At 36.7% G+C, this 13,135-nt stretch overlaps 1 protein-coding gene across 2 annotated transcripts in view; it reads left to right on the top strand.

Annotated features, from left to right (window-relative positions):
- Nucleotides 1-12,836, top strand: part of IMPACT (impact RWD domain protein) — a 31,220-nt gene extending 18,384 nt beyond the window's left edge. For both annotated transcript variants that reach the window (XM_049619622.1, XM_049619623.1), the window contains exons 7-11: nucleotides 1,716-1,813; nucleotides 3,925-3,998; nucleotides 7,790-7,880; nucleotides 9,202-9,336; nucleotides 10,292-12,836. In XM_049619622.1, coding sequence (XP_049475579.1) covers nucleotides 1,716-1,813; nucleotides 3,925-3,998; nucleotides 7,790-7,880; nucleotides 9,202-9,336; nucleotides 10,292-10,360 — 467 coding nt within the window. In that variant the 3' untranslated portion in view covers nucleotides 10,361-12,836. The remainder of the gene's footprint in view (nucleotides 1-1,715; nucleotides 1,814-3,924; nucleotides 3,999-7,789; nucleotides 7,881-9,201; nucleotides 9,337-10,291) is intronic.
- The last annotated feature ends 299 nt before the right edge of the window (nucleotides 12,837-13,135 follow it).

Below are 13,135 nucleotides of genomic sequence, written 5' to 3'. Positions count from 1 at the left end.
AAAAATTTTTTTTTTAATAAAAAAAAAAGCAGAGTAAAAATCATAGTCAACAATAAATAGTGTCCAGTTCATGTTGACCTTAGTGCTACCCTGGTACAGTGGTCACAGTTTGTTCAAGAAGAGGACACACTCAGGAGGAAGGCAAAACATCCTGCATAAACCTGGTTTCTTTTTTTTTTTAATTTTTTTTTCAACGTTTTTTATTTATTTTTGGGACAGAGAGAGACAGAGCATGAACGGGGGAGGGGCAGAGAGAGAGGGAGACACAGAATCGGAAACAGGCTCCAGGCTCCGAGCCATCAGTCCAGAGCCTGACGCGGGGCTCGAACTCACGGACCGCGAGATCGTGACCTGGCTGAAGTCGGACGCTTAACCGACTGCGCCACCCAGGCACCCCTGGTTTCTTGACCTAGCCCCGCCACACACCAGTGCAGTAAGTTTTGACAAGTTGTTGTTTAAAGCTGTATAGAAATATTTTTATATGTGTTAGTTGAAGTAGTCCATCAATTGTAAGGCAAGCTGACTTGGGTAAGATTCAACAGATCAGTGAATAGAAATAGGAAACAATTTTAATTATTTTTCCTGAATAGCTTTAAAATTTTTTTTTTTTAACATTTATTTATTTTTGAGACAGAGAGAGACAGAGCATGAATGGGGGAGGGGCAGAGAGAGAGGGAGACACAGAATCGGAAGCAGGCTCCAGGCCCTGGGCCATCAGCCCAGAGCCTGACACGGGGCTCGAACTCATGGACCGCAAGATCCGTGACCTGAGCTGAAGTCGGACGCTCAACTGACTGAGCCACCCAGGCGCCCCCCTGAATAGCTTTAGATCCTAAATGAGGCAGATGTAGCAGCCAGGATAGTTGGTAAGTTTCTCAACAGAGTTAAGGTCAAATTAGTGGTTCTTAAACTTGTTTAAGAGGCAGAATAACTGGAAATAATGATACTCCGTGGAATACCAATTTGGTGTATCATTGATATATTCAATCCTATGAAGAAGGAACAGTTTTATTAGCAGAAAACATTTCATCACAGCTACACAAAATAAAGTCATAGGTTTCCCAACCCAGAAGTCCATCAACAGAATTGATAAATAAATTGTGGTATATTAGCAGCTGATAATCTTTTTGGTCTTAGGACCCTTTTATACTCTTTTTTAAAAAAAAAAATTTTTTTTTTTTAACGTTTATTTATTTTTGAGACAGAGAGAGACACAGCATGAACGGGGGAGGGGCAGAGAGAGAGGGAGACACAGAATTGGAAGCAAGCTCCAGGCTCTGAGCCATCAGCCCAGAGCCCGACGCGGGGCTCGAACTCGCAGACCGCGAGATCGTGACCTGAGCCGAAGTCGGACGCTTAACCGACTGAGCCACCCAGGCGCCCCAGGACCCTTTTATACTCTTAAAACTTAGTTATTATACCGATTTATACTACTATAACATCCCAGGATTTGAGGCCCAACCTACTGGGTGACCTTGACAGGTGAAAATCATTTATAAGTCAAGTAGTTTAATCTTACTTACATTTGAACACTTTTTACTTAAAATTATAATTTTAATAGATAGCTATTAAGGGTAATTTGGGTTGATTTGCTATATGATGTACATCTCTTTCCCAACTCCCTTCCCCACCCTCTGCTCACACCATTGTCAATTTTTCATTATTCAAATGTAAGAATTTTAAAAATAAAATAATGTATTTCTTTAAATTTATAGAAATAGAAGAATTACCTCCGATTGATCATGGCATTCCTATTACAGACCGAAGGAGTACTTTTCAGGCACACTTGGCTCCGGTAGTTTGTCCTAAACAGGTAAAGTTTCTATGTCCAGTTCACTTTGATGTTGTTTTACCAAAGTAATTCAAGTAAATGGTTTTCCTATTATGTTTGCTGTTATGTTTAATTTTCACATAAGATGAAAATTATTTGTTCATTTTCCTACCCCGGAATTACTGTGAATCATGGAAGATTTGTTTCAGTTTTAACAAATTAGGGCTTAACCCTCTAATGGATTTCCAAACAAGAAAAGCACATTGTGTGGAAAATTATGATGCTTAATAGCTTGTTAAAAAAATTATTTGTCCTATTGTGTGGGAGTTCTGCAAAACCAAGTCGGCTCCATTGATGCCCAGGGAAGAGGACAGTGGACAGACTGGCTGAGCAGAGTCTTTCTGACCTGAATTCCTTTTCCTTTCTGCCTCTTGATCTTAGGTGACCTGATTCCCACTCAAGGATACCAAATGGGAGAATTTTCAATCACAAACTGTAACTACCTAGAAAGTTAAATTAACAACAAAAGTCTCATTAACTTAGCATAGGTTTGAATCCTTAGTCTCTTCTCTTTGGTCTCTATAGCTCCTCAACTGTAAGCCCTTCTGAAGCCCTGAACTACAGGGTACAGTTCTTTGTACCAGGCTGCACTTTCACTCTCCTCTGCATTGACTTGTGGTCAAGATAACAGCTTTTGGTTCAGGCTTCTGGCTCTTTCTGTCCGCAGTTTGTCCTTGGCTGTTGCCCATAATCTTGTTGCCAGGGTCCTCCTTAGACATTATGTTCTGAATCTGTTCATCCTGGATCCTCTTTCTTTTTCTGATTATAGTCTCTTGGACTTACAGGATCATAATTGTGAGAGCTCAAATAAATCTTAAAGATCAGTGTCTGCTTTATTTTGTTGATCAGGAACCTGAGAACCTGAAAGATTAAAAAGTAATAACCACAAGATAACATAGTTTCCGATTCAAATTGATCTCCCTGGCTGCAGCTCAGTCTTCCCTACCTCCAGAATTTCTTCCATACTCTTTGCCAGCAAGTTACCTTTCTGAAAGATCTCGCTGTGTGTCCCTGGCCCCACCCCCAATCTTTGCTTATATCCGTTGTGTACAAGGAGAAACCTAAACTCTTCTATGGGGCCCTTTGTGATATGACCCTAGCTTTATCATTCCTGATACATTGTCTTTCATCTCATTCATACTCTAAATAGTTTCTACATAAAACTATTCGTCGTTTCCAGAACCTTTCTCTTTTATGTCCCTGGTAAGGTTACCAGATAAAATAGAGGATGCCTAGTTAAATTGGAATTTCAGATAAACACTATTGTATGGGACATACTACTAATAAAAAATTATTTGTTGTTTATCTGAAATTCTAACTTAACTGAGCATCCTTTATGTTTTATTTGCTAAATCTGATAGATTTGCACATGAAGTTTCCTCTGAATGGAATGACTTATTCTTGCTTGCACCCCTTTCTTCCCTTTTGGTGCAAAAGAGATTGCTACTTATCTTTCAAGATCTGGCTCTTGTTACCTTGTCCGTAAACTTTATAGGACTCCAAGAGAGCTTTGGTCTTAACAACATTTGGAACATAACCATGTTGTACCTGTCAATTTGGATACATAAGTGTGATGAATTTTCAGAGTTCATTTTAAAAAATGGTCATATTTATGTTTAAAATTCTTTACAGGGGGGACAATTTCATCTATAAGGACCTTAAACATAGTTAGTGCTTAAATATTTGTTGTTATTTGGTACTCAAAATACCAGGTCTGGAGGCCAGCCCAACCACTCTCTGTCAGCACTGTGCCCTGCTTCAGCTCAAACTATAAGGCCCAATAAAGCCTTACCTGTGCCTTTGAAGAAAAAAAATATATCAGGTCTGTAGTTTTTTATACCAATTGAGAGTATTAGTTTCTGCCTCTAAAACGAGGAGAAAACTTTGGAAATGACCTTTTCAGAGTGTAGTAGACTCTTTAAATGAGGAGAAAACTTTGGAAATCGCTTTTTCAGAGTGTAGTAAATTCTTTAAATCACTATTTCAGTACAACAGTATTTATATCAATATGCTTTAAGATATTTTTCTAGCATTTATTTATGGAATAAATAAAAAGTATACATTGGTTTATTTATATTACTGCTGTTTTTAAGGTGAAGATGGTTCTTGCCAAATTGTATGAGAATAAGAAAATAGCTAGTGCCACCCACAACATCTATGCATACCGGTGAGTAAACCTAATTTTAGGAATGTTCAATTTGTAAAAAATGGGGGAAACTGATGCATGATTTTTAAAATAACAACTATTATGTGGGGTTTTTTTCATTATAAAAGTAATAATCACGTATAGAATATTTGGAATCTGCAGAAAAGGAAAAGAATTGGAGGGAAAATCAGCCTTTTTCTGCCATTAAATGTAACTGATAATAGTTGGATACATTTTGATAATATATCGATACATTTTCCTTGTCTTCTATGCAACTTTTATTTTTTCAGTGCATTGCCTGTAGTATCTATGTTAACTAACTAGAATTTAAATAACTTGAAATAAACAATTTACCAAAAGCATTTTTCCATGTTGTTATAATTGCTTTATAGACATTATTGTAATGGCTGTGTACTATTTCTTTCGGTCTGTATACCGTAATTAGCTATTTTCTTTTTCTAGTTTTTCATATTTTTCATTATTATAAAAAATATTCTTGTGAACATCTTTGTATACATTCTAGATTATTTACTTGGAGTAGGTTCTGGTTACTTGAGATTATTTTTTGAAATGAAATGGGCGTGTAATTGAAGAAGAAAGAATATATTCCTAGAAGTAAAATCATCAGGGGCGCCTGGGTGGCGCAGTTGGTTAAGCATCCGACTTCAGCCAGGTCACGATCTCGCGGTCCGTGAGTTCGAGCCCCGCGTCAGGCTCTGGGCTGATGGCCTGGAGCCTGTTTCCGATTCTGTGTCTCCCTCTCTCTCTGCCCCTCCCCCGTTCATGCTCTGTCTCTCTCTGTCCCAAAAATAAATTAAAAAAACGTTGGAAAAAAAAAAAAAAAGTAAAATCATCAAAGTATGAACATTTTTGAAACTCTTGATACATAGTGCCAAATTTTTTCCCAAGTTTTTCTTTTAAACCAATGTATGCTTTCATTGGCAGGGAAGTAAGTGTGCTTCTTTTGCCGTATTCCTTTTAGTTTTGAATACTAAGGTTTTATACAAATGTTTGCTGAAGTGTTAGTAAACAGAGGAAGAATATATTTCTAAATACGTAAATTAGTATAGACTTAAAAGAACATATTTTGGGACTGAAATGAATCAGAACATAAACATAGAGATTTAATGCAAATTTAAACTTTTTTTTTTTTTTAATGTTTATTCATTTTTTGAGAGACAGAGACAGCATGAGCAGGGCAGAGAGTGAGGGAGACACAGAATCTGAAGCAGGCTCCAGGCTCCTAGCTGTCAGCACAGAGCCCGACGCGGGGCTTGAACTCACGAACCGTGAGATCATGACCTGAGCCGAAGTCAGATGCTCAACCGACTGAACCACCCAGGTGCCCCAAGATTTAGTGCAAATTTAAAGTGTGATTGAGAATATTAGTACAATCTAGGCTATCTGAAAATCAGAAAATTAAAAAAAACAATCCATCACTTTGGATAGGTGAGTTTTTTTATATTACTAAGTCACATTTCTTTAAGTGCCAAAATTTCCAAAAACTATTTGTTATATGATTCCCTGCTTACTAGAGTATCCCTGGGCAGGATTTTGATGTTTTGAGTTAGGGTCATCAATATAAAAACAAGGGATTAGACTCTGCTTGCTCTCGGTGATTTGAATTGTGCTATAAAAGTATTAATTGCCATTCATTCAGCCCATGTGTTTATTGAGTGCCTACTATGTGCCAAATACTTTATGAAAGTTAATTTTGATTATTTCAGGAACTCTGCCCCTGCAAAAAGTTTAGCTTTTTCAAGATCACAAAGTTGTTAAGTGGAGTCTGATAAACTGATTTCTCTCTCTTTTATTCCGACATGGCTCTGTGGCGGCACCTTCAACAATCAGTCACTGGATATAATTTTAATCTTAAATTATCAAAAAGTTAAGGGGCGCCTGGGTGGCGCAGTCGGTTAAGCGTCCGACTTCAGCCAGGTCACGATCTCGCGGTCCGTGAGTTCGAGCCCCGTGTCGGGCTCTGGGCTGATGGCTCGGAGCCTGGAGCCTGTTTCCGATTCTGTGTCTCCCTCTCTCTCTGCCCCTCCCCCGTTCATGCTCTGTCTCTCTCTGTCCCAAAAATAAATTAAAAACGTTGAAAAAAAAAAAAAAAGTTAAATAATATGCCAGATATTCTATTTCAGGCCCCAGATTTTTGTTTTTAAGTACCTGGAAGTATTTTTTTTAGTTTTGCAAGTTAGTAGGTGATCAGACCAGCTGTCAGTTCTCACAGATATCAGCACGACTTACACGCTTACTCCACCTTGCTCCATTATGTTATAATTGACACTTCGGAATGAAAGAGCTTAGCTTGCCAGAATTGTGTGGCACCTAAGACTAAACCAGGTACAAAGTGGAGTCTTGCAGGATCCCACTGGAAGTAAAGTAAATAACCTTTATCTCGTATATGGACTTTGTGTTGTATATTTTGAATGCTTAGGATCCTTTTAAGGTTACTTCTTCGTTCTGGGGCTGTGTTCCTGCTTTGGAGTTACGAGGCACTCTTCAGGCTACTGGTATACACAGCTATGGGATACTGCATTATCGTCTTCCTGGCATGTGCCGAAAAAGTAAAAATGTCCTTGGTATTTTCATTTTTAAAAAACCTATTAGCACTGATTTATAACTCAAGTTTTCTTCATTTGTTCCATAAAATTATGGTGTTAGGTTATAATTACAGTCCTAATATACACCAACTGCTGACACCTTTTTGCCTTAAATTTGCCATATAAAATTTTGTCTATTAGCACGAACTTTGTTCTCTTGGAATGAGGTCAATTCTAAATAATTGTAGAGCCTGGTCATAGTAGGTGGGCAGTAAATATTGATTGAGTCAATGAATGGAAAGATAGATTGAAGGAGGAATGAGTGAATAAATGAATGAATATGATTGCTATAATACATATGAATATATAATAAATATATGAATAGGATTGCTATAATTGACTTAGGTATTAGATATGGTAGTATCTGGCTTTTTTATAGCCACAGCTGGAAAAGTATCTTTGCTGCGTTTGCCTAGTCCTAGATGGTGTCATCTGTAGGGACCTAAGAAATCCTGTAGACACCATACTTTAACTGTCACTGTTTTCTTTTTATATCTCACCCTTACTTGCCATGCTTATTCTGCTACAATGTAGCCCAAATTATTATTCCAAATGCAAACTTTCTAGATAATTTAAATAGGTAAAAATATCATGATTTATCTCAGATATTGATAATTAACCAGGGGAAAAATTATAGAGAAGGTAAACCTTATAATTCTTAGAATGGGGAGGATAGAGAAATGTTTGATGGCTAAAATAAGATGTGAGGAAAGTATAAAATGTTAATTTATGTTGATTCCATCACCTCCATCTTTTTTATATACTCTTTGTCTCTTCCACTAGCTCTAAGGCTCTTTGAAGACTGAAGTATGCCACTTATTTCTTTATATCATTTCATGGTGCCTACATACTTCTCTACAGTATATTCTCAATCAATGGTTTTCAATGACTACTCTCTGTAACCTTATAGCTTCAAGATTAGATGAGGTGTCAGATGTATAAACTCACCTTTCCATAATTATAGCATTTCTGCTTTAAGGGAGGTGCCCTTGATTCCTAGCTTTCACAAATATAAAAAAAAAAAAAATGAAATGTACTGGATAACAAATCAGAGAAAATGTATCTAATATACAGTTCAAGAAGAATTTTTTTTTTGACAAATATGCAGATTTTGGAAGTAAATTGATTGCAACAAGTATGTAGGTGTAACTTTTCGGTGCAATATTTTGGAGTTTCAAAGTGTAACACTGTTATATGTATTTCTAGAATATATTGTGAGGATAAACAGACCTTCTTACAGGACTGTGAGGATGATGGGGAGACAGCAGCTGGCGGGCGTCTTCTCCATCTCATGGAGGTAAGTGTAAGTTAAACCCTGGTAATCCTGCTCTCTGAGCCATAAAATTTTTCAATGAAACAGAGCTCCATTTAGGAATAAGTAAATCAGTTAGGCTACATGACATGAGATATATTTGGGATAACTAGTAGTTAATTTTTAAACCTTGAGAGAAACGTTTAACCACTTGATGTGGGGCAGAAAGCCCAAGGTTAATAACAAGCGCTGTGCTTGGAAGGTCTGGCAGTCATAAATGATAGAAGATTGTCTTCAACTCTAAAAAAGCATCTCCTTTTTGTTTTTCAACAATGTCATCCCTGTATTTTCTCTGTTCTGTCTTTGTGCATTTCTTGTTAGTTGGGTATTATTGGACCATCTGGATAGACCCAGAATATTGCTTTCTTCATTAACTTGTCCATCTCCTCACCTTATGTTCTAAGACATTTTCTTACCTGTCTTCCAAGATTTCTGTTGAATTAAAAATTTTTTTTAGCAATCATGTATTTAAGTTTTAACAGTTCTTTCTTGTTGGGGCATCTGACTGGCTCAGTCAGAAAAGCATGTGACTCTTGACCTTGGGGTCGAGCCCTTTTTTATAATGTGTTGTTTTGGTTTTATGAATGCAATTTCTCTGAGAATAGTAATTAGAGGATTTTTTTTTAGATGTTCTCCCCTTTAAATTTTTCCTGGTCCATTTTAGTTTGTTTATCTTGTCCTTTCTCTTTCATGCTGCTGGATTTTCTTCATCTGTATGGTGATCATTGATCTTAATTGTCTATTAATTTTAAGAATAGATTGGTTTTTTTCCTAAGGTAGTTGCTATAGTTTCTTCTGTTACCGTATGTGGAGGTTTGTTTTCTAATCAGGCCGTTTCCATGATAGGAACTCTGTGTGGTCAGGCCTGTAGCCTGGTGGGCTTCATGTTAAGAACAGCATTTGACAGATACCCAACTGAGGAAGACCTTGCTGGTAGGCCCCAGCAGTTACCCATGCAGCCCGAGTTCTTTCCACTGTTTTGTTCAGAAGCATGTTTTGGTTGTTGTTTGGCCTAGGGGCAAAAGGCTGCTTAAACTGAGCTATTTTGGTTGAATTCATGAAGAACTGGAACACAACCTGCATGAGTTCCCCTTCATTCTTCCCAGTTGCCCCACAGTTTGGAATTCGAGGACACTGTGGAGCACAGTGTTTGATTTCTAAATTCTGTCGCCTGAATTTTAGGAATCTCACTCTGCTCACTCGGGCGGTTCTGCCATTCAAGTCATAGGGAAATTTTATGTGCAGTTTAGAACTCGAATTTGTACATGTCTATGTGTATATCTAATTACGCTTCTGAAAATAACAGATTTTGAATGTGAGAAATGTCATGGTGGTAGTATCACGCTGGTACGGAGGAATTCTACTAGGACCAGATCGCTTTAAACATATCAACAACTGTGCCAGAAACATACTGGTGGAGAGAAACTACACAAATTCACCGGTGAGTGCTTATTGATACTATATAGAGTTTCTCACCATTGCCTATGAAAGTAGAAAAAAAACAAACCCAGACAGAAAATTAAGAATGAATCAGAGTGTTTGTGGTACACTGGGAAAACCTTTGGACTAGGAAATTGTAGACTTAGATTCTAGTAAAAACAGTGTGGCTAGTTAGTTGTGTAACCTTGGGCAGATCACTCCATCCCTTTGAGCCTTAATTTCATAGATTCATACAGAATTTTATAAAAACTTTTAAGACCCAATTATTCTTCAGTCCCTAAATTGAGGCCAGGTGAGGTTGTGTAGCTAATGCTATGAGCTAGCTGTTCTTTAAACGTATGTGAAATTCCGGGGCGGCTGGGTGGCTCAGTCTGTTAGGCGTCTGACTTTGGCTCCGGTCATGATCTCACGGTCCCCCACATCAGGCTCTGTGCTGACAGCTCAGAGCCTAGAACCTCTTTCAGATTCTGTGTCTCCCTCTCTCTGTGTCCCTCCCTGCTTGTACTCTGTGTCTCAAAAATAAATAAACGTTAAAAAAAAAGAAATTAAACATATGTAAAATTCTGATATTCACTGTTAGTCTCAGAGTCCCTTCCCTCTCCCCTGGCATGCATTTGGATGTCTGCCCTTAAACTTTGAATTTTTTTTGTTTCATATTTTATAAACATGTTTATTTTATTTAAAGTTTTCTACCTTAACTTTGAAAAGTGCACAGTAGATTAAATAGATTCAAACATAAATCTGTTAGATGAGTGTTTTCCTTGACTATCCTTGATTATTTTGGAAATATTAAAATAGACTATAAGTAAAAATGTCCCATAAAACAGAAAGATGATGTACCTGGAAGTAATTATATTTTCACTGTTCTGTTTATTCTGTATGATTAGACTTAAGGTTCCTAAGCCGGTATCTTGATATAAACTGGGAGATACTACATTGATTTATATCTTTTTTAGGAGGAATCATCTAAGGCTTTGGGAAAAAACAAAAAAGTAAAAAAAGACAAGAAGAGGAGTGAACATTAATACCTAAAATTTATACAACAGGTTAATTTGCCTATAATTATACACAAATTCCACAGTCATCAAGGAATATTGTGCAGAGAGGATCCTGGACTGCTCAAGTCAGCCAATCCATTGTGGACACCAGCGTTACCTTTTCTTCTTTGGTTATATCATCTGCCAAAAATAGAGAACTTGTGATATATTCATGTGTATTTCAGGCTGCTTCAGAAGAATTAATTTGAACTTAATTGCCACTTCATCTAATCTTAGGAAGGTAACAGTTGTCCAGGGCAGTACCTGAATTAACTGTCCATTTCAGTACATGTCAAGTGCCTTTGTTAGGTGGGGAAGAAATGTCTCGAGAGGAATATAAATACCTGATATCTTGTCATCGGGATTCTCATAACGTTAAATGAATATTGCCTTTTACTGCTCTTTATGGCTTATTGGAATAGGACCTCATTGCAGATTGATCTTGGAGAGTTTCTTCTTGTGATTTTGGTTCATAGGAAGTCACCTTGCATTTTATAGTGTTCATCACTGAGTAATGATTAAGCAAAAATCCAGGAGTATCCATCTGCAGTTATGTGCTGAAACGATAATTCATCTGACATATTTTTTAGCACAAGTGTTATGCTTTGATTTCTGTCGCAAATTGGTGATTGTGAAATTTCAAAATGTGGTTTTTTGGCTTTTACTTTTTTTGATTCTTGTAATGCAAACCAGTAGATACGGAGTGTCAGTAGTCTCTTGCCCCTGAAACGTGTTAGTGTAATATTCTAGTTTTGGGTCTTTTCATATCCTGGGAGTACCTTTCTTGTGATCTTCATTGAGGAATTAGGACTACTGTAGAAGCTCTTCTGCAGTTAACGGGGCCTTTCTAGAAGGGGATAGAGGTAGGAAAACAACACTGGTATGGGGTGGAGTGCATCATCGCATAGTTATGTAGGTATGCTCCAGCTGTCTTTCTCAACTCCTTGACTTTGGGGCGAAAAGGAGCAAACATTTTGGTTGGGAAAACAAAGAAAATCCCTCTTGTCCATTCTTACCAGATCTTCCTTAAGATCAATGTTTTATGTTCCTTTCATCTGCAAGTTATGCTGTTTACCTCTAGACAATACATTTATCTTTGAGATCTAACAGTAAGTCATTAACTGTTCCCCTTCAGATATGATTGCAAACAATTATTGAGAGTCATTAATTGATTGCAGATTTGCCTGAGATTCTCTTCCAAAGGAAGGGGACAGAAATTAGGAGGCAACTTGGAATGGTGCTTGCATTATGGAAAGCATTGCAGAAAAGCAGACACAGATAGATAGCCTTTTCTGGTCTCTTGATGTCTTACCTTTAAAAGATCCAACAACCTTATTTGGTGTTTTTAATAAAAATTGAGTAAATAGCTTTCCACTAGGATGGATTCTGAGAAATAAAATCCAAGTCATATTTGTTGTAAATATGTCTGATGTTGCCAGTGATCAAGAGTCATCGGAGGATGTGCTATATATATATTTAGAACAGCTAGGTCAGATTCCATGAAAAGTATATCCAGTGTTATTAACTGTTAACTAAAGAAGTTGAAGACCATTAATTAACACTAAAATAATTTCACAATTTTAACACATTCTAACCTGTGAACAAAGATATAAAATAGGAAGAATTTGGTGCTGCAGAAAAATTGAATTAATTTTTCTGTAACACCAAATGTGAATTTCTTTCTTGCTGTTCATCTCAGTTGTTTAGGTCTTTATGGAAGACCTTTAATATCTGTGATCTCATTTTCCCTTATTTAAAAAAAATCTTATTTTTGCATCTTTCTATAAAATTATTAATCACATTTTCCTGACTAAAAAACCTAATCTCCTTTGCCTAAAGTCAGTTAGCTGGGAAGAAGAGATCCCAAAGTCTCTAATTCTGGAATCTGAGTTATTTACACCCAACCATTGTGGACCCCTAGCTAATGAGAGCATCTTTTTCTCTATTTAAAATTTCTCTCTAGTAGAGGATTTTCAGATTCTCCATACAATTAATTTTCTATAGCCAGATCTATGCTGTGGCATATTTTGTAGTATATTGTGTTAGTTAAAAATATTCTCCATATGCCAGTTATGTAAGAGCAAGTAGCATCTACTTTTTACGTGGGAAAAGCAGTATGGTTTGGAGGTACATACCATGAAGCAGTCTGTTTGAAAAGAGTTACATCAAGCTAATCACACCCAAGAAAGAATAGCATGAAGCAGATACTGTTTGGCGGGCAGGTGAAATTTACTGAGAGAATTGTATAATCACCTCTAATTGTACTATCTAGAGATAACCATTATTAACATTTACTATGTACATCCTTCTATTTTTTTCCTGTGCATGATTTTGTATATATGGCTATTTTTCTTTCCATAAAAATGGTATTAAACTGTATATACTGTTTTGTATCCTGCATATTTCATATAGAAGCATATTGTTAACATTTTCCCATGTCAATAAATATTCTTCTATGGCTTAATTTCTTATGACTACATTGTATTCTGTCTTCTGGGTGTATCATACTATACTAACTGTTCTCCCATGTTTCCAATGTTTAAGTTTTTTTCAATTTTTTCGCTTAAATATTTATGAAAAACTAAATCATTGTATGCAGATTTTTTGGTATTTGTCTCTGATTATTAGGAAAAATTCCTAGAAATAGAATTTCTTGGTCAAATATTTATACATTCTAATAGCTTGATTGGTTTAGCCAAATTGCTCTCTAGGAAAGGTTTATTGGTTAGACCTACATTAGCATTGTGTTAGAAGATACTTAGG

The sequence above is a fragment of the Panthera uncia genome (assembly GCF_023721935.1).
Source record: "Panthera uncia isolate 11264 chromosome D3 unlocalized genomic scaffold, Puncia_PCG_1.0 HiC_scaffold_8, whole genome shotgun sequence".
NCBI lineage: Eukaryota > Metazoa > Chordata > Mammalia > Carnivora > Felidae > Panthera > Panthera uncia.
Note: the sequence above shows the minus strand (reverse complement) of the source record. Positions and strands in the feature narration are given on the sequence as shown.